At 38.6% G+C, this 24,622-nt stretch overlaps 3 protein-coding genes and 1 long non-coding RNA gene across 4 annotated transcripts; 3 read left to right on the forward strand and 1 right to left on the reverse strand.

Annotated features, from left to right (window-relative positions):
* LOC310719536 (uncharacterized protein) lies at positions 1-12,701 on the forward strand. The gene is made up of 5 exons (XM_083529366.1): positions 1-176; positions 3,046-3,116; positions 4,187-4,361; positions 5,734-5,776; positions 6,029-12,701. Exons 1-5 carry the CDS (start codon positions 67-69, stop codon positions 10,532-10,534), a joined length of 4,905 nt encoding a protein of 1,634 aa, XP_083385492.1. The 5' UTR covers positions 1-66; the 3' UTR covers positions 10,535-12,701.
* On the reverse strand, positions 1,826-8,120 carry LOC310719576. The gene is made up of 4 exons (XR_014531513.1): positions 5,473-8,120; positions 3,353-5,189; positions 2,363-3,245; positions 1,826-2,229 (listed from the first exon to the last, which is right to left on the reverse strand). It is a non-coding gene; the product is annotated as an uncharacterized lncRNA (long non-coding RNA).
* A 3,887-nt stretch (positions 12,702-16,588) lies between the features above and the next one.
* Positions 16,589-17,721, forward strand: LOC310719581 (arylamine N-acetyltransferase, pineal gland isozyme NAT-3). Its single transcript, XM_083529447.1, has one exon. It carries the CDS (start codon positions 16,737-16,739, stop codon positions 17,577-17,579), a length of 843 nt encoding a protein of 280 aa, XP_083385573.1. The 5' UTR covers positions 16,589-16,736; the 3' UTR covers positions 17,580-17,721.
* A 404-nt stretch (positions 17,722-18,125) lies between these two features.
* apoob (apolipoprotein O, b) lies at positions 18,126-23,963 on the forward strand. Its single transcript, XM_083529448.1, has 9 exons — positions 18,126-18,293; positions 19,480-19,584; positions 19,713-19,832; positions 20,399-20,431; positions 20,511-20,565; positions 20,640-20,735; positions 20,822-20,913; positions 21,157-21,243; positions 22,348-23,963. Exons 1-9 carry the CDS (start codon positions 18,267-18,269, stop codon positions 22,351-22,353), a joined length of 621 nt encoding a protein of 206 aa, XP_083385574.1. The 5' UTR covers positions 18,126-18,266; the 3' UTR covers positions 22,354-23,963.
* The last annotated feature ends 659 nt before the right edge of the window (positions 23,964-24,622 follow it).

Raw genomic sequence — 24,622 nt, forward strand, 5'->3', positions numbered from 1 at the left:
GTTCGCGACTCTCCCGTGGCTCATTGGCGCGTGGTAACTAAACGAGTACGGAAGGTCTCGGTTAGAATGTCAGCAGGCGCTTCGGGTGGGAAGTCAAACCGCTATAAGATCAGAACAAACACCGAGCGAGGGAGTGCACCTGTTGGAAACTCATCACTGGGGAGAGAGAGAGAGGGGTAGGTTGTTTGGATTGGATTTAATATGCTCATGAATTTAGAGAGTGGAGATGATGGTGATCTGAACCGACATGGTGGTCATGCTGTAATCCAGCGCACTCACAAACAGGGTCCGGTTTGAGGATCTGCAGGAATTCTTATTATTATGTAAAAAAAAAAAAAAAAAAAAGGTTTAGAAAATAAGTACTGAGTAACTCAGAACATGTGTTTATTTTATTTTATTTGCCTAGCTATTATGTAGTTACATAAATACTGACTTTAAAAGCAAACACTTTCTTTACCATGGAAACCATTCAGATTGTACTTGGGTTACATTTTGAGTGATTTTACATTGAAAGTTATGGTTGGAAACATGAACCTTTTTTCTTTTGTGGAATTGCTACAGGAAAAGAAAAGTGTTGCTGGACATAGTGGGTTGCCAGATTGGATACACCAAATGGGTTATCATAAGAGAGAACAGTTTGTTCTATAACATTACTAGTTTTCTTCTTTACACTGATTCTGCATGTGGAAAGAAAAAATAAGCATTGGTCAAATAATTCACATTATGAAATCAAACATGTTGTGTTTGGTAATATTTACAGTAAGTGATGTATTGTGCAGCTTAAAGTACTATCAAATAAATATGTGTGTTTACTATGTATATTTATAACTTTAAAGATATTTAAACATTACCCATAAAGCTTCAATGGAATTAAATGTTATAAATACTATCAATACTGCGATCGATGATGTCACAATATAACTTATCATAAATCATTTAAAGCCAATATATTAAAAACAGATGAGATGTGGCTGATGTAAAACGCTGTATTTAATATTGAAATTGATAAACATTCTGATTTTTACAGTTATAACCTTCTTCGCACTGCTTTCGGAGTTTTGTTGCTAAAAACTTCAAAAAAACGACAAAAAGTATTTTGTATATTTCTTAAAAAATGTAAGACATTTCTTTTGTTAGTTGTGATATTAAGTGAAATCCATTTCAAAATTAGTCTTCCTATTTTTTTGTACATGCCGTTGCATGATCTTGATGAAAGCGAGAGCTGATGATAATCTTGTTTATCAGCCCCAGGATATCTTCATTACTGTATGTTTGACATGGTACAACAGAAGAAAATGAACAATCTGGCAACCCATGTGGGCGTTTACACTTCCTACAAAATTATTAACCATGCCAGAGTGCATGCAAGAGTTGGAGGCTGTCAATCTGATCCTTGTCCTAGGACAATGCATAAACATGGCTGTTTTCTCGCCGTTTATTTCTTAATGTCACATGAAATGTCACATGATGTGATGTAAACGAACCATGCAGTGTAGGAATGCACCTGTAAATAGTTGAAACTGGCTGATTTTTTTCAGCCTGATGTTGAAAAACCTGACAGCTGACTGCGATTCTCAGCAAACATTGAGCACCAGTGATATGGCAGGATTAGTAAGACCTGCCTGGTGTTTTTCTCAGATTTAGGCCACACCATGTGTGTGTATGTGTGAGTGTGTGTGTGTATGTGTGTGTGTGTGTGGGTGCTTTGCCACATGCATGTTTTTAGGAAGATTTTGTGACCTGAAATTCCATACATGTTTTTGTAGGCGTCTCAAAAGCTTCAAAACTACTTAATTCCAGTGACGTCTGTCAGCTGTAATGGGGGGGGGGGGGTTGTGTCACATACCGCTTGCCTATACTTCATGGACCCCACTTTTGAGATATTTGTAATATAGTAAACAGTAAAAACTGTGTCATGCTGATTTAAGGAAATAATCACTGACAGGGTGCTTTGATGAAGCTCCAATTTGGCTCTTTTTTTAAATAAATTTTTTTTATAAAATATCTAAAAAAAAAAAAAATAGGAAACCCTTAAGCTTGTCATTTTACTGAGAATCTGAAGAACTCCTCTGCCCTGAAGACTTTCCTAAGGACAAAAAATTTACTGTTACTAATAAAAAACACTGATGTTGGAGACTCCTTCTGTTCAATAAGCAACTCCAGACATGTCATAGGGATTATGTTGTGTAGATCTTCCACAATCAAGCCCCTGTGATGGGACTGTTACTGCTTTGATACGTTCTAACCAATCCGATTCATGAATTCAACAGTTGTATCTATCTATATCTATATAGTGTTATCCTTAAAAAAAATATTGCTATATACATTCAGTACTGCTATATGATTCAAAACACACAAAAACCTTTTGTTCGCTAGCAGGCAGAATACGAAGCAAGATGTGTAAATGTTTCATGGAGATATGAACAGGTTTCGTCATCGGCTCCTTTTGTAGCTGATTTGTGTAGATGTGAAATCGGGGTGCCAATATATGTTTCCCAATAATTAGCCAATTTTTGTAAAGATTTCTGTGCGAACATGTCAGAACTGTAGCCTGCTGTGAAAAGTGTGTATGAGTGTGTCTATGGCATCTTCTGTGTAAAGCACATTTGCCAAATGAATGAACATATATTCTAATAATCAGCATTTTGATGTAATTCTGTTTTTATCTGGCCACCCATCTGTTGTGTTTGAAGTGCATGTTTGAGGTTCTGACATGTGGTATCTGCTAGCAGGATTAGTTGCACCCCTCTTTGTGTAAAGAGAACACTATTTATGGTATTAAAACATTACTGAGGTGTCTTAAGGTTACGTGCATTATAATGCACTTCTCTTGCACATCTTCAATTTGATGGCTGTTTATAATTAGGTATGTGGGTTATGTCATTCTGATGAACCAGTTGCATTGGGTGCTTCTGTTTACTGCCATGGAGGGAAGGGAGTGGATGGCATAAAACCGAAACAGGTCCACATTTGGAGCTTGTAGATTCATTGGAAGAAACACTCGAGTTTGCCGTTCTGCTTACGACGATTGTGTTGCATTTGCAGGGGTCTTCAGGACACAAGAAGAATTAAGTGTGTCACCAGAGCATCAACCGAGTGCATCCAGACCGCTAAGAGTAAGCAAACCGATTTTATTCCAACACGTTGAGTCAGAATTTGTGTTTAACACGAGGCGAAAAGAGCAGCATGTAGGATTTCTGAAATCTCTAAGAAACATTAATGCGCCATCTAAGAAGTAGATGTTCCTGTAATCCAGCGAAGCTTGAGGCTTGTATTTTGTTCGGCTGCATGCACCCGCAACACGAATGGCGAAATTATCCTTTCGTACCACATACAATTATCTGGTAATTACTCGTAATTCTCTTATGCAGCGAGGATCTTTTTATCAGACAGAGATACACACGAGGTCCACCTCACACGTGTCTGTTCAGTTGTGTCTCACTTTAAAGCAGTTTACGCATTTTAACGATCCTCGAATGTTGTTGTTTTTTTATGATTTTAATCAAATTAAATACACTTCAAGCGTACAAGCATCATTTCATTTTATTATTGGATGCAGATTTTTTTATATCTGCTGTTAGATTTGCTTTGTCTTTGGTTTAATTTACATATTAAATTCATTTGCACACTTACTGTACAGTCGAGTGCATACATATGTTACATATGTCTAGCACAAACTATATATAGAATATAAAGTATAACATCAGACTGTAAAATATGTAAATAATGTCAAATATTTTAGATGTTAAAAAAAGAGTTAGCATAGTGTAATGAGTATGTTATTAAACTAAGGTCATAATAAAAAATTACATGTCTATAAGAATGTAAATGTATTATAATTACTATACCAGCAGTTTTTCAGCCTTTATCATGTTCTGTCAATAGCTATTAGATTCTCTAATTTCTAAAATCTGCCACTTTTTCATTTGAAATTTTCATTTGAAAAAACAAATCCATTTTATTCTACTGAAAGGTATTTGTGTTTTGTGAACTACTTCTGGTAGACATGTTAAAGGTCTGTAAATAAAAGCTTTTTTTGTATACTGCTGGACTTAATGGATGCCCTTAATGGAAAACATTAATAAAATGCTGCTAATGTGAGCGATATGTCAAAGACCCGGGACTTTCACTGATTATGAGATCATCCTCTTAAATTTAAATTCTTGTCCATGCTGTTGTTCGTCAGACGTGCACACAAGGCGAAGGACACTTGTGAAAAGCAAAGAGGAGTGGGCCAGCACACCGGAGAACCAGGACAAGATTTGCTTCACTTCATTCTTCTCGCTCAGGTTCCCATCAACGAGGAGCGACGGTCAAAGGGAAAAAGTCCGCGTTGCCAAAAAGCTGAGAAATAATGATTTGTGAGTCTGAGTAACTTTCGCTTTTAACCTTTTAACCTTTTAATATGCGACATCATAAAGAGTTGCGCTTCGTATCCAAGCGAACGTGATAATGATTAACTCAGGTGCCGTGGCCACACCTGGATTTCTCCTTTAACTGCATGTGGACCTCTCCCTCTCAGTAAATGGTGTGAAACAATAAAATACCAAGCATGCTTTCTGCCTATTGATGTCTTCATTATGCTAGGAGGTTCGACATTATGTGTCAATCATAGCACTCCTGTTGCGATCCAGTGCTCTTTTTTGGATGTATGCTGAATCTGACCTTGTATAGAAGCATGTCATGCCCCAATGGGTGTGGAAGTGTGTATTCCAGAGCACTGTTTTGCTAACACGCAGAGTTGGGTGTTATTAAGCAGGGCACAGTGAGGTAAGAGGGTGTGGCAGCATTTCATGAACATGTTAAAACTCACCATTAATATGCGAAATATGAACTGGGAACGTTTACTTAGCTGAATCAGAGTTGCTGCAAAGACCAAGCTTAGTGTGCAACCTGAGGCCCACGGCAACATTAAAACTTGTGTGCGTGTGTGCGTGTGTGATAAGTAACTCAGACAAGGGTTTAAGCCCTGACCCCTCCCTGTTTGTTAGTCATGTACAAACTGTTTACTTCTATAATACTTAGTCGGAGTTAGAAAGGCCGGAATGTGGCTCATCTTGTTTGGCTTAGTCGACTTAATGCACATTTTAAAGGTATGATCACACAGCCTGAGAACACGGCCCTGGCCCAAGCACAGCGCATGAAACGTTCAGATATGCAGGATTGCTACGTTTTATAGCCTTTTTTCTCTCGAGGCAAAAAAATGGGGACAAGTTCAAGTTGATTTTTGAAATACAGCAAAAGTTGTGAATGTCTGCCGTGTGTACCGGGTGTCGACTTTGTACACTGAATTATTTACACCTTCTGCGTAAATGCACAAAAATCAATAACATGCAATAAGATCTTCAAAATGCTGAATGTGTACCCCAATCAATATTGAGGCCCTTTGTGCGTTCCTTTGTGAAAATAACAGCAGCAACTCTCTTTCGATTATGTCTAATAAGGTTGGAGACGCTTCTCTTTAAGCGTAACCTCCCGGCAGATGCAACCATGTTTTTCGATAAAAAAAAATCTCGCTGTTTGAATAACGTCATGCCGTCATTCTTCACAAGTTCAGAACAGCCCTCGAGCATCAATAAACCTTATTTTACAACACGGATAAGTTTCTTCAGTTGTTTATTGAGTATTTTTATTTAAGAAATCCATTCTTTTGAAAGGTGACAATAGTTTTGGAGGTGATTGTATAAAAGTTGACATGCACTGAATAAGTACACATTGTTGTTTTCTTTACAGGCGCAGGGATTCAGATACGAAGGTAGCGGCGGTACAACCCGAGGTAGGTATTTACGTTAAACATCTGATTTCTCCAAAATGACTTCACAAAGGCCTCGGTTAAATCTAGTAAATATCCCTTAATGCATTCGCCTAAGCTCTTTAAAATCATTGTGATGTTTCCAGTTTTAGTAAAATGGTTGCTATGGGAAGCTTTAGGCAACTTAAACAGCTTTAAAAAAAAAACAACTGATTGCACATCTTTCATATATACGCCTTGAGTATTCTTATATTTCCTGTTTTATTTTTTTTTCAGTTTAAAAAGGATTTCCAAGTCAACACGTTAAGAGCATCAACTGGAACAACAACTGAAGATAAGGATGTGTCGAAATCGCAAAATGTCGATCTTGTCTATTCATGGCCAAACCATGCTGAGCATGCCCTCTCAAGTCACGGATCCTCGGACGGAATACAGCGTGGCTTAGCCCTCTGTGCAGAAAACTGCACACAGGAACAGTCCGCAGGTTGTGAACAAGTGGCAGAAGTTCGAGTCACCGAGAGTAAAAGTTTAAAGGGGCAATCAGGAGTTAATTACCCTCTAGAACAGAATGCGGAAGGAACTGTTTCTCACAGTAATCTAATCCCTTTTAGAGAGGATACCAGTTCAAAGGTTGACTCTGACTGTCAGGTCTGTGCATGTTCTCCAACAGCAATACAACGAAACTTATCGCTGCCCTCATTCCCTGATTCTCTATACGGTCAAAATACGAAATCAGATCTTGATCTTGTCAGTTCCACTGCAGTGATGTTTACTTCTACTTTAGTCTCTGTTCTTGCTCCTCATTGGACCGGGCGCCTTAGGAGACACAAGCGAGGATTTAGCGATGTTGGACAAGACACTGAGCAAAATACAAACCTCTCAGCGTCAGCTCAGAACGAACAGCAACAAAGATTTCCACTCCAGCAGATACAGGGATGGGGTGAACCAGTCAGCGACAGCAGTAATAGGCTCAGTGGATCAACAGGATTTAGCAGGAGCTCTGTTAAGTGGCAAAACGAAAGCTTCTCACATCTCTCTGAAACAAAAAAACAGTTTTCGAAGACCAGTTATTTGAGAATGAACAGACATGCAGTAGACCAAACTGCAGAATCTGGCAACTCCCTTCATATGTCAATGGACTCTAGTGAGGTGGTCCCCAGGTCCCCAATGTCCCTTCAATTCAGTAACTACAGAAGGAAAGCACAGTCAATGGATCAAGGAGTGTCATTTCCTTCACTAAGGTCTAGGCCAACAACCAGCACTTTGCTTTTGTCTTCTAGAAGGTTGAACTCAAGAAAGCCCACTCATGAGTCCTTACAAATGGAGAAGCAGTTGTCGACATCCATCAGCTCTTTAAATACCCCTTGTAGAAGCATATTGAGTATTTCCCAACCACAACACAACCTAGTCTTCCCAAACGATCCAGCCAAAGAGACACATTTGACAAAAAACAGGCTTGCATCTCCTGAACAACTCTCAGTCACACACAAACTAGAACCCTCGACTTCAAAACCAGGAGAGATGGACTCATCAAGCAAGCATCGCTATATAATCACAGGGGATTTTGACATGATCAACAGATCACCTCCTGCTACAAATGATGCAAATAGGGAAAGACTGTTTTCAAACTATACAAGGTTACATCAATCAGATACTTTAAAATCTGCTCAGGGTCAGAGGGGATTTGACCCAAACTTCACTGACAATGAACATTTATCAAATAGTAATATATCAGAAAAGTCTGCTTGGATTTCCCAGAAGGAAAATGCAAATAGTAGATTTGTTTTTCCACAAATTCCCTCAAACCTGAATTCTAAAAGACTGATCAGCAACACCTCAATGACAAACACAAATCTTACACCGAGCACTTATGTACAGTCTAGCAGTATCAACAATATGATCAACTCGAACAAGACCAGCACTATAAATAGTCCAACTAGCCCCAGAACAATCCAATCAATTACCACCAGTGGCTCGTTTAGTTTAACTCCTGTCCCCCTGACTCCAAACCAACACAACATTCAGAACTCGTGCGGATCAGATGCGCTTTCATCGAGCCCAGTGAACTCTGTACGGATGAGAACATTTACAGAGAGTCTTAGCATCTCACCTCGGAAAGATTCAACTGTAGAAGGAACGAGCCCATCTCAATATAGGTCAGTTTATCTGAACGCTAAGAAGCAGTCAGATGAATCAAATCAAAGCACTTTAGATCAGCCAAGTCCTTTATCCCCATCTGAGTTCAAGCCCAGAAAAGTTTGTACTCCAAGCATCTACAAATATCTAAGGGAAACCAGCCCACCTAAAAGCACACAGACATCACCAGCATTGAGCTCTCCTAATCCTCAAATCTCACCTCTAAAGCAAATGCAGGAAGAAGATAAAAATTCAAGGAACCTATGCTTCACTTTTGAGTTAAGCTCAGCGGAATCACATGATCCTCTTTTAAAACCTGACTCCAGTTCACCACAATCTGTACCAGACGACTCTGGCAGAAGATCAGGGTCTCGTCTAAGTAAATCCCCTTACTCCACCCTAATTTCTACAAGAGCGGCAGTTAACATCCTTTCATCTCCACCTGTGACCCACCAGCACAGTAGATCCCTTTCCTACAGTAGTTCACCAGTAGATGATAAGTCTCCGGAGGTTGCGAAAAAATCTTATACTTCTGTCCTCAGAGATCGACTGAGTCAAAGAAAATCTCCAGTGATGGAGCCAGTGGGTTCTACTGATCTTCAGGTTACTTCTAAAACAGTTTCTTTCTGTAAAGATAGAATCTCAAAAAGCTCAACAGATGCAAAGTTCTCAGACTGTCAAACTAACACTTTAATCCCAGACACAACACACCCAAAACAGACTGACTCTGTCATTAAAAATATCCCTCATGAGGGACTTAATGGCATATTTTTGTCTCAGAGTGACAAAAGAAGCACTTGTATAAATGACAGGTTGAATTCCAAAGAGCTTTCTTCGCCACAAGTCACGTCCCTGGTTAGTGAGGTGCCGCAAAAAGAAGAGGAACCAGAAATCTTACAAAGAAATGGAACATTTGAGGCAAGTCAGGGCCCTAATTTAAAGAGAAGCCTTTTTGCATTAAGAAGTAAGAAAGATAATGTTCTGACATCATCTGCAGAGGGTCTGGCTGTTAAAAAAGGTGAGATGACAGGACCTAAAACCATCAAGAGAGTGGACCAGTTTTTGAATCAATTGAGACAAAGATTTGGTGGCAAAATTTCAGACGACAGTGACACGACAAACAAGAGAAAGACTAAAAAGGAGGATTTTAAAGTTAAATCTTGTGAAAGCGTTATGAAGGAAAACCAAAGTAATGATCTGACATTTACAAGACAGTCTAAACCCGAGGAGTTGTTAGACAGCAAGGCTTTTGAGAGGACTAGGAAATTAGACCAAACGGATTCTCACGCAATTCGGGCACAGAATAAATCTGAAGAGTTTTTAAACAATAAGGCTCTAGAAACTTCTAGACAAATAGATCTTATGGTTGATCTGACCGTCAAAAGACAGACTAAACCTGCAGAGCCTTTAGACAGCAAGGCTTTTAATAGAACTAGGAACTTAGACCACCTTGATGATGGGACAGTTAGGACACAGAATAAATCTGAAGAGGTTTTAGACATCAGGGGTCTAGAAAAAAGTGGGAAACTAGACCAGTCTGATGATGTGATCGTTAGAAGAAAGACTAAAAACGAGTGGTTTTTAGACAGTATGACTTCTGAAACCAAGCGGAAAGAACAGAGGCTTTCTGAAAGTCTATCACCGAAAACTCCCCAAACATCTCCCAGATCTCCAAATACCCAAGTCTCCTATATTATTGACTTGTGCGACTCTTCTACTCCTACGTTATCTTTCAGCCGTAAAAAACAAAACAACTCACCAAATCTAGATGACCACAAAAGACTAATCGAGGAAAGCAAAACTAGACACCTGGGTAGACCCCTTAGTCCAAACTGGCCTAAACCTGATAATATCAACCGCTATGCCACACTGCCACCAGGCAAAAGATCCAGACTTGTCACGTCTCCAACACCATCTCCATTTGAATGTTTTTCAGAAGACGAACAAAATGATAACGTGTTTTTCAGCAGTGTCCTTTCGAAAAGAAATCACACCTCTCTTGGTGAAAATGAGAACGTGGCTCAACCAGACAACAGTTTAAAAACTGGGACGCAAAATTCAACAGGGGGTATTTTGTCTTCTCCCATACGAGAAGTCGATATCAAGTATGGACTGCATCATGGACGATCGGTCTCAGTTAGCAGTGTAGTTTCAGGGCGTCCCTCAGGTCCTGGGCGAATCTCGACGGGATCAAGGCAAAGCAGTATGAGTGACTTGAGCAGCTTGGACAGTTTTGTGAGCAAGAGCCAGCATTCAAGTATCAACAGTTCACTCAGTTCACCTGAGAATGATTTCACAACGTCTACTGGCCACATGCCTTATAAGGGACCCACAGGGCGGGGGCCATCAGAGGGCCGATTTAGGAGCCCAGATAACCAGGAGGCCAGTTCATTCTCATGGAATATGGAATCAGATCCAACACCACCTCATTCTCCTCTGCAAACTCGGCGTATATCCCAAATCTCCAGCCCATCTTCAGCAACCTGCAGGTCCCCACCCGAGAGTTTGTCTCCTCGTGGACTTTTGCCTTCCAGGAACTACAAGTCCACGCTGTCAGTTTTTGAGGAGTCGGATTCAGAGACCACTACTGACGGTGAATACTATCTCAACAGCGATGATGACAATGAGAAAGAAACAGAACTTTAGTGGATTATATCGTGTGCCACGAATGACGCTTGTGTGGTCTTTGGATGTGAATGTTTTGTATTTGTGCACTTTGATCAGGTTTTTCTCAGGAACAAAATATAATATGTCCTGGTATATGTCGATATAAATTATAAAAAAAACAATCTCTATCAAGATCGAACTTGTGAATGTAATGCGATAAAAATCAATACGAAATCAAAACGCTGAAGCTCTTACACATGCTCCTGTTTAAGCTTGCCCTGGCATGGATAATTGCTTCAACCCAAGTGCTACATTTGAACCCATTTTCAGTTTGAGATTGTTATTGAAATTTAATCATGACAATTTATGCACTGCAGAAACACAGGCGATATTCAGGTTGTGTGTTTTGTAAGATTTGTGTATGAAGCTTGTATTGATCGTTGTTCAGAATTTGCTGTTTTATAGATGAAAACAAGATTTTTTTTTTTTTTTTTAACCACAGAACAAATATCATATATTGCTTTGCTCAACTAAGATAAAATAAGGTTAGGGTTGAAAAATCCTATCAAATTACTTGACATGTTTATAACAGTATTTTTTGCTGAGATTTTGCTAAAGGCAAGACATGAAGTACTAGAAGCAGATCGGTTTTAATTTCAAAACGTTAAATTTTTCAAAAAAAGAAACGATTCAACGAGGAAAATGTTCATGTTTATTCAACTGTGCTTCTTTATTTTGTTCATAATATTGAAGTTGGATCTAACAATAAGCACAGCACCTACAGAAAAATCTATATTTTAATATAATTCATTGCGATATCAACATATCACTTCTACTGATTTGATTGTTCTATGTTGGAATGAATAAATCTGGAAAGAAAGTTATAATTTAATATTTAATAAATCCTAGAAAAAATATTTTGAAGAAAACAGCATGTGTTTAATGCAAATATGACCAAACCAATGAACAAACGAATCCCCATAAGTAATTATGTGATTCGCTGCACAGTCAGAGAACAATTAGAAATTTCAGGATTGCACAAATTATTTGTTTGTTAAATTCTTTCTTGCTGCCACATTTTTTCCCTGTGGGTGTTTTTTTTAAAGTGACTTTGATGTGATAAAGAAAAACTGTTTATTTTTTAAAAGATAAATGTTGAGACATGATTTATTAAGTGTTACCTAGTAATCTGAGTAACATGAAAAGCACTTGAGGGCATTTTGTTATGAAACAGTAACAGACAACAAGATGTGGTCTGTTAACCATGTTCCCCCCCCACCACACACACACACACACACACACACACACACACACACACACACACACACACACACACACACACACACACACACACACATAATTTAAACGATCCATTTAACGTCGAGGGAAAGCCAAAAGAACGAATGCATTAAAATAAAACTATAGCAAAGGATAACATGGTGAAAGCTATTAATAAAAAATTGTATTAATGTAAGCAATAAACTTTGGTTGCTAAGCAACATTACGGGTAGCATAAGGTATTCCATGGGCAGAACAATGTTTTTTGAATCTAAGAAGCCTAAGTGAATCAGACTTTATAACCAAAATTATGCCTTAATAACAAAAATAAATAAATAATAAAGCACTAATAATAATAAGCCGCATCACAACACCATTATGCGTCGAACAACATGATAATAAATAAAGGCTTGTTGTGTTTCGGAAAACCAGGAACGCATGAACGTCACCATTAAATTTTACCGCAAATTGGACTTTTTCTAAAGTGAAGGCCTCGCTGTAGATTTAACGCTACACACCAAACACAGCTCTGTGCTGAGCCTGTGGGAAAGGAGTGGTGGGCAGGTCCATACAGTAACTCAGCTATCATGAATGTCATTAATGAAGCCAGATCTGAGAACAAAAACAGGCTGTGTGTGTTTGTGTGTGTGTGTGTGGGAGTACATTTAGAATCTATTTTAGCCACCGCCAATGAGCTTTTGTTGTCGGGTTGCTGTGGTGACATTCGTTTGTTCGCCTCAATTACACATAAAAGTACATGGCCCGGGCAGAACCTTTATTGAACATCATTGCAGTAAGATATCTGATATGACAGTGTTTTGCTGACTTGCATGGCGACACGTATGTGGACTGAGCCAAACAGCTTGACGCTAAAATACTGTATGCTAATCCTGGTGTCTGAGTATCACATAAAGGTTGTGAGATTTTTTACAAAATATTTGTATATATTTCTGATTATTAAGCTGAAGGTGTGCTCGGAGTGTTTAATTTAACATAAAAATAATAGTATATTCTTTTAAACATGTAAAATTCCTTGAGATTGAAATGAAGTGTTGGAAATGACGCGTGAAACGGACACTTTTACGCTGTTTTTCTAATGTTCTTGTGATCGGCACTGTTGCGATAATGCCGTAATAAACCGCTTCGCATGCTTGTGTGTGGTTTCTAACACGTTGGTTTGATTTTTATCTACTTAACAGGTTTGTAGAAGCAATGAGCCATTTAATATTTCTCAACCAACACCTCAGTGATTTGGTTCAACAAGCTCTTGTTTACATACACTATTGGGACCATAGTTTGTGGACACCTGACTATAAGATGGCGATGTTCTATTTGAACATCATATTCCTCATTTATTCCCCATTTGCTGTTATAATAACCTCCACTCTTTTGGGTAGTTTTTTCCTAAACTGTTAAACTAAAGCCACACGATTGTATGGAATTTCTCTGGATGTTGTAGGATGGAATTTTTTTGGAGACCAAAAGCTGTTCCAGCATAACAGTGTCCCTGTGCACCAATCCAGCTCCATGAAGATATGCTTTCCATGGGTTGGACTGGAAGATGTCCTGCTGTAGAGTTCCAACCGTATTGAACACCTTTGAGATGCATGTGAACGCTGACTGCACCCCAGGGTTCCTCACCTTCTCACCTACATCACTACCTGACTTTACCCATGTGGTTGAATGAATCTCCCACAAATCTTCATGAGCACACTCACAAATCTGGTGGAACTGAAATACATCTCTGGGGTCGACATGTTTGAGCAGCAGGTATGGATCACCTTGGTTACTGAGGTCCAGACAATTAATAAAGACAATAGAACACACACACACACTGGTTTGGTGTACACAAGTTACAGAGCAAGCAAAACGCAAATGTGTGTTATATGTAAGTCATCAACATGGGTTCCTCTATGTTCTTTGGACGACTCTGCCTAGTCATACAAACTCTCCTGTCCATTTTGTCTTTCTTTTCCTCAACCCTCATAGGTGAAGAGGAAGCAAAAGTCTTGTGGTGTAAACAAAACAATCAGGGACTTGTCTTTTATAGTGACTCACTGTTCTTCACTTAGACCAGAAATTCCTGCCACTGTGTTTTGTGTCATTACGTAATTAAATATACACTATACAGAGAGAAGTTTGTGGACACCAAAACATCAGTTTTCTGTGTGCTGTTTGATCCCATTCCACATTTAGTCCCCATTTGCTGGAGACTAATTTGTTATAATGACCTTCACTCTTCATATTGTGCATATATGTAGTACACACTGGTAACATTATATTATTATATAACAGATAGCATCTAATTATTGGATTTTAAAAATCACTTCTTGGTATCAGATATCAGTATCACATTTCAGCTTCTTTTCTAATGAAAGGCAGTACACTAAAGCAGAAAAACCTGCTACCTGAAAAGTATCAACTTTCAAATGTTCCTCTGACAGGCACATTATCACTCTATTTCTTTACATTTATAAGCCTGATTTATAGTCAGGCTTTGGTTGTAGGTTGATCTTTTGGACGCTGCATCTGCCACTGGTTCAGGAAGACCGTTCGGTTTCGTACCATTCGGTGGAGAATAGCGTCCGGAGGCTGCTGTCTGGCATGGTGAATCAGATCTCTGATAATGCACCTGTTCTTAATCCTGGTTCTGAAGATCCTAATCCCTAATCTACAGATTAACAGATCTAAAATAAATTAGGTGTAAGCATAAGTATGGTTATGTGCTCCTTTCTGATCATCCCATTCCAAATTAAGTCCCCATTTTCTGTTATAATAATCTTCAATCTTAAAGATGTTCCATAAGATTTTGGAGTGTGCGTTTGGAAATTTGTGTGAAATTTATTCAGATGCAAGGGTTTTAGTAGGTGAGGTGAGGAAGCCTGGGGTGCAGTCGCATTCATCCAGAAGGGGTTGAATAGGGTTGGAGCTCAGCAGCAGTCATGACAGGGACAGGTTTGGGTCTCCTAGTTCAAGTGACTTAATCCTACTGCATCTAAAGACATGCTATACAATTGTGTGCCTTCAGCTTTGTCCCAGTACATGTGTCCATATTAAGTGTATATTAATGTTCTGTACATAAAACTAGATTTGAACCTATTAGTCATTTTTCTATTGTCCAAAACTATTGTCATCTTGTAACTATAGATAATAAACAATAGTTTCTCTTTGGAGCCTTCTTCCTAAAAAGGAAAACATACAAGAAAAGATGCCGGACATCAAGAACCTTGGCTTCCAGATTTATTTGGCTGCATTCTTCAAACTAGTTTTTTCTGGGTTTATAATGGCTTCTGTGTAGACTTCTGCAGCAGATGTTTTTCCCTTTAGACAGGCTTACTTCAACTATATAATGCCCCTTAATGTTTTTTTTTTTCTAGGATTGTATTGTAAAATAGGCGAGGAATAGAAATGTGATTCTATTGTGAAATGCGTGAAAAGTGAAGGCTGAACAGTGATTTAACTGCCAATTGTATGGTATGATAGTATGAGGCAGACAACTTGGGAGGAACCAGACTCACAAAGAAACCCATCCTCATCCTCAACACTGAATGTCCATTCATTGTAGTTTATTGTTGAGGTTTTTAGTTGTTCACTAATGGACACTTGAAGGAAATTTGCTCATGGTAATTGCACTGTTTATATGAATTACAGTCTAAAGTTACTTATAGTCACATTACATGTACTTTTTTCTCTGTCGTTTACCTTTTAGGAGCTTTAACATTTGTTCCTACACTTTCTTCTGAAATAAAAATAAAACAACAAAATGCTGATACTGGAGACTTCTTTAAAAAAATCCCTAAACATTTCCTCACAGAAAATCTGACCATATCACTTATTCTATGTTTTTCTAAGATATATTTATTATTAGGAGTAAATTACTGTAAGCATCCACCATGTGAAGAAAACACTAACAGGTCTGTGTGTAAGGTGTTTTTAAAAAACTGATTCAAATTACAATTAAAATTAATGCCAGAAATGATGAAGAAAATGAGAAAATGAATAAACAAACTTCTGAGCTGAAAATAAATTAAAATACATTGTTTTATAAATAAACTGAACAAATAGATTTTCCACACAGAAACACAGGGGTGTGCTTTTGCACTCAAATCTGTAATTCTATTACATCTAAAGATTAATGAGTTTTCTTTCCTCCGATATATAAACGAATGGAAGCTCATATAAACCAATCTTCACTAATCCAGAAAAGTAGCAGCAGATTTTTTGTTGTTGATTCTGTAGATTTCTTTCAATGTCTTACAGCAGCCTCTACTGGTGGACTGTTGACATATCCATCTCTCTTCAGAGATGATCAGCAGGTGATCTCAATCCAGGACCTTCTGGAGTTCTCCCAGGCCACATTTAGGGCATAAGCAGTCGCATCGTTCCTGCTCATGTCTCCTGTCGCGAACAATCAGAATACTCACAAGGTTTCATCTGAGATCAAGATCATGTGTACCATCAGCGCTTCGCTCTGTTAACTTCAGAACTGCAGCTTTATACATGTGATTTTGCTGTAGTAAAAAAAGTTTCATTCTTACCACTTGCTGGTAGAAAACAATGAAACTGGAGACTCCTTCAGAGAGAACTTCAGCATATGAAATCTTCCTCCACACAACTTTTGATCAGCTGTCATGAACAGTTGTGATGAAGGACTAAACTAAACAATGTTGCTTGATCTAATGCGAATGCTTAGTTATGCACGTCGTCATCACGGTCTAATTAAAATGCAAATTAAATTATGATGTCATCTGGAGTTTTCCGTGGACTTTTTGAGAGCGCACTGGCTACTTTCCCCTATAAGAGTTAAATAGTGAACTTGCACAGATACAGTTTCTCCCCGTGAGGTCCCCTGAAAGAAAATGAAAGCTCGAACCTTGCACCAGGAAGTAAATGATAAAGTCTACAGAAGTCGCACTGGTTTTGCACAACTATTCATTTCCCGACTGCTGTTTTGTAAGTAAACATGGATGTTCAGAAGTATTTAATGCGCCTGGGCTGGCCCGTGTCGTGTCCATGCTCTCCAACGCTGGAGTCTCTGCGCTTTCTTCACCTCCAGCACCTGCTCTCGGTGCCTTTCGAAGACCTCACCATCCACACCGGCGAGCGCGTGCGCCTCGAGCTGCCGCTCCTTTACGACAAAATCGTGGTGAAGCGACGCGGCGGGTTCTGCTACGAAAACAACGGGCTGTTCTCCTGGCTCCTGTCTCAGCTCGGGTTTGAAGTGGAGATCTTGTCTGCTCAGGTCAGGAATCGGTTCACAGGCGTTTACGGACCTCCTTTTGATCACCTGATCATGAAGGTGACCCTGGAGGGGGAAAGGTGGCTGTGTGATGTGGGCTTCGGGGCCGGGTTCCAGATCCCTCTTTCTCTAGACATGGAAACTCCTCAGACGCAGAGTCATGGTGTGTATCGGGTTCGGGCTCATGGGAATCTGCTTTTTGTGGAGACTCGGGCAGAGAGTGAAGACCCTGCATCATGGCTGGAGCTGTACAAGTTTACCCTTCAGCCATGCCAAAGAGAGGACTTTGAAGCCATGTGTGAGTACCATCAGACCTCCATGAGCTCCGTCTTCTTCTGCAAGTCCCTCTGCACTCTCCTGCTACCAAACGGAAGGGTGACTCTAATGGGCCGCAAACTGATTACCAGCCTCCTGTCTGGCGAGGATGGAGCACCAGTGAAGACCACCAAAGTAGATCTTATTGATGAAGAAATCATTGAGATCCTGAGGGAGAAGTTTGGAATAGTGCTGACATCTCAACTGATTAGTAAAGACAGTGACATTGTGCCTCCATCAGTAAATTATTAAAGTAATTCCCTACCCGTGCCATCAGACCCATACTGCAGACCTGTACCTTGTACTCATGGGTATTAACATGGTCTTGGTCTGCTTATGATAAACTCCACTCTTCTGGTAAAGCTTTCCACTAGATTTTGGGGCTGCAGTGATTACTGATCATTCTGGTACAGCAGCATTAATGAGATCAGGTTCTGACGATAATGAGTCTTCAGTTTAAGGTCTTCAATAAGAGGTTTAGTGAGACTGAGGTCAAGGCAAAAGCATTTACATAGTCCTGATAATACAACTACAGAAATCACTGACAGGTTGCTGTTAAATGAGAGGAATAAATAAGTTCAGGTTTTAGGGATTTACAATCCACTGATGGTAAAGCAGCTCATTAGGCTTCATCACATCACCTGATACTGATTATTGTTCTACAACTGCATGCTCTCATGTGTGTTATTACTTACATAGTAATAAAACCCTGACAGTTAATCAACCCATTTTCACTACTTTACAGGTGTAGTGAATCACGTGGGGTCTAATAAGCAGTTATACGGTAGAAAAGTAGATGATAAAAACCCCAAATATTCATTACACCTCATTCTTCAAGTAAATAAAATAATTTCTGATACGCGTTTCTGTAGCACCGCACCGCTGAGGAAAAATGTCTCCTTCGGGATGCCGTAGAAAATAGGACCCATTCGAGTGAAAATGTTGAACAGCGGAAGATTGGTGAAGGTAAAATATATTAAATTAAATTAAAACATATTTTATTATTATTATTTTTTATTATTAACATTATATTTATAGATTTTTTTGTGACGTAAAAAATCTATTTGGACTACATTTTTATTATTATAGTCAGTTAAATGTGCTAAGCTAATGCGGTTAGCTAACATTGTGCTCAGGCAGAAGAGGTTCACAATAAATAATGAATAAAAAATAGTGTATTGTTTTTAAACTGGTAAATGATTAAATTGTAGATTATTATTAAAATTGTGTGAATAGACTGTTAAATAATTGTTATAATAATAAACAGGGGTTAACTGTTAAACATTGAGCTTCAATAAATGTAATAAAATATTATGTAATATAATATAATATAATAATAAAGTGATTATGTTGTTTAATTTGTCTTTTTTTATTTATATGCAATAGAAATGTACAAAATATATAACGTGCAAGTTATTTAAAACACACAGAAAAATCATTTGATTATAATAATTACTATAATGACGATGATGTACATTTTGTCTTGTTTTTTTCCCTGTAATTTATTTTTATTAAAACCTGCAAAATAAATACTAAATTAATTTGTACATTTTCTCCTTAATACATCGTTATATTTATCATTATATAGTATATATTGCAGTTTATATATATTGGGGTATATTGGGGATAAATGAAAACTTTACATTTCATATTTTTGTCTTATTTCTTTATTTGTGATGTTTCCTCATGTTAATATAATGTAATGTATGGAATAATGTAATTAATGTCTATATATGAGAGGAAGTTTATTACTTGAAATTAAAAGGAGTATTTATTTTATTGCAGAAAGAATCTTTCAAAATCTGGAAAAACAGACAAATGGGGAATGAATAAAACAGAGGATATCAAGAAGATGCTCTTCTGAAGATCTTTTTAGAATACTTAATTTGTCCCTTTAGGGAATCTGTGATGTTAGGAAGCTCGGATCAGAGTGCAGGGTTAGACATGTTACAGCACCCCTGGAACACAGGGGGTTAAGGGCCTTGCTTAAGGGCCCCAGGAGTGGCAGCATGGCAATACTGGGGTTTGAACCCCTCAACCTTTAGATCAGTAACCCAGAGCCTTAACCACTGAGCTACCACTTTCCCTCAACCTTTTATATATAAAACCCCGTTTACAGATGTATTTAATGTTTCTTTTCTTCTCCTGGCAGGTGGCATTGCCGCTGGCGTTACCCGGCTCACTGTACCTTGTGTCGGGACGTGTTTTCGCCGCTGGTGAGAATGATAAAAGCGATTCCTCTCCGATTACTGATGAGGTGTGTGTTCTGTGTTACTGCTAATGGTGCTGTTAGAGATTTTCCTGCTCCAGGTTTGAGGCTTGTGAGTGAAATCTGTGTGTGTGTGTGTGTGTGTGTGTGTGTGTGTGTGTGTGTGTGTGTTTCAGCTCTCCCTGTATACCACCCCACGCTCTCCAGTGTACTCTGAGAAGGCAGAAGTGGGTCATGTGGAGAAGACCGTGGCGTCGTTGAGGAAATCAGCCGAGCCATACACAGCATGGTGTCAGGTACGAGCACTGAGGAAAACCAGAACTCCACCATGAGATGCTTTATTTTCTGTTTATTCCCATTATAACAGTGAAACTGTTCAGGGAATTGGTAGCTCAATGGTTAAGATGCTGTACTCTTGGAAGTTCAGAGTCACTAAGTTAGGCCCTGAGGCAATGCCCTTAACCCTCAGTAGGTCAGTTTATAAATAAGATTATTGTTATCACTCTGGATGCAAATAATTCAGCTATTTCTAATAAAATGGACAGTTAATGCAGTTAAATGTTACATTTTCCATTGGAGTGCTTTTTGTTCTTCTTCTTGTTTTTCTTTCTTAATATTATACTTATTATCAATAATTATAAAACATAAATCTTCCCGTGGGCTCACCACCTGCAGGAGAGACCGTAAGGGACGGTGCTGTGAGGATTGGGCAGCAGTCGAAGGCGGGGGCCTGCTAAGACTGCTGCCCCCGCGACCCGGATTACGGATAAGCGGGAGAAAATGAATGAATGAATGAATAAAACATAAATTTTGTGTCTCAGGATGGTTAAACTGATTAACCTCCTTTTCTACCACTTTCTAGGAAAAGACGTCATATGCCCTGAATAAAGCGGAGGTATTCTATTTATAGAGTCAGAAATGTTTTCTTTATGTGGCAGTTTCCTTTGTATTGATTGATCTTCTGCCCACTTCAGGAGTATTATACGACCATGGAGCCTGGAATTAATGCATCTGTACAGGCTGTGAGAGGTGAGGAGGTCAATGAAATATGATTTATGACATATTTACTGCGTGCAGTGTTTTCACTGTACTTATTGTTTTAGACACGTACGAGTTTCTAATGAATCCTCCGCCCAAGTTCTACCCAAGCGCCGGTGCTGTGAGTTTTTCCGCAATCCTCGGCCTTTACCTTGCCAATGGTACGTGTGAAATTGTACTTCTATTTATTTATAGCGAGTTATTATTTCCTGTGTGTATGAAATATTCCTCTCCGTGTCGTTCTAAGGTGGCAGGGTAAAGCGTCTTCTCTTCCCCACTGGATTGATGGCTCTGAGCGCCTCCATGTTTTACCCACAGCACACTGCATCTCTGGCTAAGGTAAGTCTGAAAGCCTTCAGGGACATGTTATTATCTGCTATATACCATGGTCAGATGGAATAGTGGATTGTGATTGACTGGGAGTTCAGGCATGAATTCAGCGCTTTGAACACAGATAGTTTGTAGTCAGTTTAAAGAATACGCTGCTTATAAACACGTGTAACCGCAGTAACATCCAGTTGGCGTTCTGTTTAAAGACTGATGCTTTCTTGTAGTTAATTTTTTATTTTTTATTTTTTTCAGGAAACCAAAGACAAGATATACAGTTTGGCATCACAGACACGTGTGTTCTTGGAGGACTTGTGGAAGAATAAATTTCCTGGCAAACAGGTGAGTCCATCCGAATTTTCGAGAATGAAATACATACTGTACACTATACGGCCAAAAGTTTGTGTACAGGTGACCATGGTAGATGGTATGGTACAGTTCCCATATGCTGTTATAATATCTTCCACTTTTCCGGGAAGATGTTCCACTAGATGCTGGTGTGTGTTTGTGGAGATCTGTGTGAGATTTATTCAGCTACATTGGTGTTAGTAAAGTCAGGTACTGATGTAGGTGAGGTGAGAAGGCCTGGGGTACAGGGTGGTGCTGGCTTTGTGCACACGGGCATCGTCACAGGTTTTGGTTTTCCAGTTTAAGTGAAAGGAAAATGTAATGCTCACATCTAAAGACTCAAATACAATTGTGTGCTTCTGATTTTGTGGTAACTGTTTGGGAGGAACCACATATGGCTGAAAAAGTAGGGTGTCACAATACTTTTAGCAACATAGTGTATCTGCTTTATTTATATAACATAAATACAATGGCAATCTTTAAGCAAAATCTCTTTTTTTAGAGTTAAGACACTTTGAGAAATCCATTTTCGGCAATGTTTCTAATGAACTGTTTTGCGCAAAACAAAAGCTTATGTCATGTGACCATGTGCTCCCAGCAGGCCACATTCCACCCAGGTACACCTGGTTTTTCAATATTTCAGCTGTCCTGCAGAGGGCGCTCATCTTCAGAAAATATTCAACATACAATTAAATCAATAATTAAAAAGGGCAAATAAAGTTCTGAATAAACCCGATCATCATTATACTGTAGGACCCTTGAATTTACAGGGAAATTTTGTTTGTGTACATTTAAATTTATGGCATTTGGCAAATGCCCTTATCCAGAGTGACTTACAATTTATCTCATTCATACAACTGAGCAGTTAAGGGCCTTGCTCAGGGGCCCAGGAAATGGCAGCTTGGTGTGAGTGGGATTTGAACTCCTGATTTTTAGATCCGAAATCACTTTTTGTGTATTCACAGGTTCAGTGGGTGCCTGAGACCGCTGAACACTGTATACTGTACTTACCTATGTAAAAGTTTAACTTTCACTACACTTGTGATTTAATGCTGTTATTAATTGCAATTATCTCTTATTCTTTTTTCCCCTATCCAGAAATAAACATTTCTCTGTGAAAGCAAATGAAAGGTCTCCATCTGATCAAGATTTCACAAAGACGTAGTCATTCCTGTCAGTCTGATTCTGGTATAATCTCCATCATTCAGCAGTGGATATTCAGCCTATAAATCAATTTAGCAGTTTTCTTTTAGTGTATTAAGTTCAGGAACTCAGTTATATTTATGTTTATAGTATTTATCCAGAGTGTCCTAAAAAGTGCTTTTTATACTAAATACATTATTATTAGTGGTTCTTGGTTTGAAAGAGGCAGATGTAGAGGGGGGGGGGGGGGGGGGTATGGAGACAAATGATCCCCTGTGGCGACCACTAATGGGAGAAGCTGAAAGAAGAAGAAGAAGAAGAAAACCCAGACTGAGAATACCATCAGTAAAAATTTAGAGGTCAACCGATTCATCGGTTTTGCCAATTAATCTGCACCGATAGTTGATTGCTAAAAAATCCATACCGATAGTTTTTCCGGGTTGCATTATACAGTTTAAGTGCAGCCTCTAGAGGCAAATCATTTACACCATGCTGATGCTGTCTTTTTTTATTAATTTTGGATGTAACTTTTTATTTATTTGGAGTGTTACTTTTTGTTTAAATGTGTCTTTTATTTAACCTAATATTTATTAATTGAATTAATATATTCATATTTTCTTTTAATTTAGCTCATTTTAATGATTCAGTACTGTTTTTGTTTTTATTTTTGAAAAAAGTTCAGTACTATTTTACATTTTCTCTATCAGTATCGGTAAAATCCGCTATCGGTCGACCTCTAGTAAAAAATCTGTGTTTGGAGAGTAAATAGTTGTGAAGACTGCAGGAGACTCAGCTGTTCCTACATCAAGTGACAGTTAGTTCCATTATCTCAGTGCCAGTACAGAGAAGATTCTGGAAGGTCCTTGTAGCCTGAGAGATGGTGGGACCAGTCGAGCAGTGGTTGAGGATCAGTTTTTGACTTTGTAGTTAAGCATCAGTGTTTTTAAATCTCTAAAAATTCGTTCACCTACAGGAAGCCTGTGGGAGCCTGGAAGCCATCCTCCTGATGGAGATGATCAGCCAGGACATGTTTTATATATAAGTTTGAATTCAAACGTCTACAAAGTGAATAAATCGTAATGATTATTGCAGATCTTTGGACAGTGAACTAAAAAATGCTTCATGAATTCATGGTTTAAGTTTTAGTATTATGTTTGTGTTTTTTTCTTTTCACTAAATTTTGTTTGTTTTATAAATTAGCATTCTGCTAATATTTATATATTATAATAATCGTTTGCTTTGCACGATGTGTTTGTCAGCGCTGTGGTGAACACCCATGAGAACTACTTCAGAAACCGGAAGCATTTACTTTTTTTGCGACATTTATTATATTTATTGTATTTATTATATTCACTCAACTTATCATACATTATAACATTAGTATGTACAGATGTAGTATGTACTCCATCTCCCAACACACACCCATTCTTTCCTGCTCTCATTCTCCCTCATACATAATAACTACAGGTGTTACAAAGCACACACACACACACACACACACACACTATTTAAGAGACCCTCCTTCAAACAGACAATGCAAAGTGATATATTACATTCATCAAACCCTTTAATGTTTTGTATCGCCTCTTTATTGCCGATCTTGTCAATGTCAAATGACTCTGTGGAAAAAATATAGAAGTGCAATGTGAGAGAAATGCAGTAAAACTGTCCAGTGACCATCAGGTGACTACAGAGATTCCACAGTAATTATACAGTAGTGTGTAAAGAGGTAAAGAAGAGAATGAGGTATAAGACAGATAACATGGTAGTGCAAATGACAAGAGGCAACAGAGTGAAAAGATTAATAATATACAGTGTGGTGACTCCGAATAGTCGAAGATTCGTTTTCATTCAATCGGAGGAGTTTAAATCGGATACATGTCTCACAGTCGAATATTCACAAAGGTGTAAACCATTTTGGTGATTATGGGGATCCTCAGTGTCTGATTTCACATACAATTACCGTTTTCCCCCCAAACCGTTAATAAACAGCCTGTTATGATCATGTTGTAAATGAAAATTTGAAAAGCCTCAGTTTCTCAGAAAGGATGTGAGTTCAGATGAATGTAACAGGGCGGCGGTTAGTTTCGTTTCCGGTTTTATTGCTGATTCTGTAAAATAGATGACTGGTGACATCATGACCGGTGACATCATGACCGGTGAACTAAAGACGGAGTCTAAATTGTGCGGGTGGACTGGGAGCCGGCTTCAAGAAAGGACACGTGACTTC

The sequence above is a fragment of the Silurus aristotelis genome (assembly GCF_946808225.1).
Source record: "Silurus aristotelis genome assembly, chromosome: 25".
NCBI classification, from domain to species: domain Eukaryota; kingdom Metazoa; phylum Chordata; class Actinopteri; order Siluriformes; family Siluridae; genus Silurus; species Silurus aristotelis.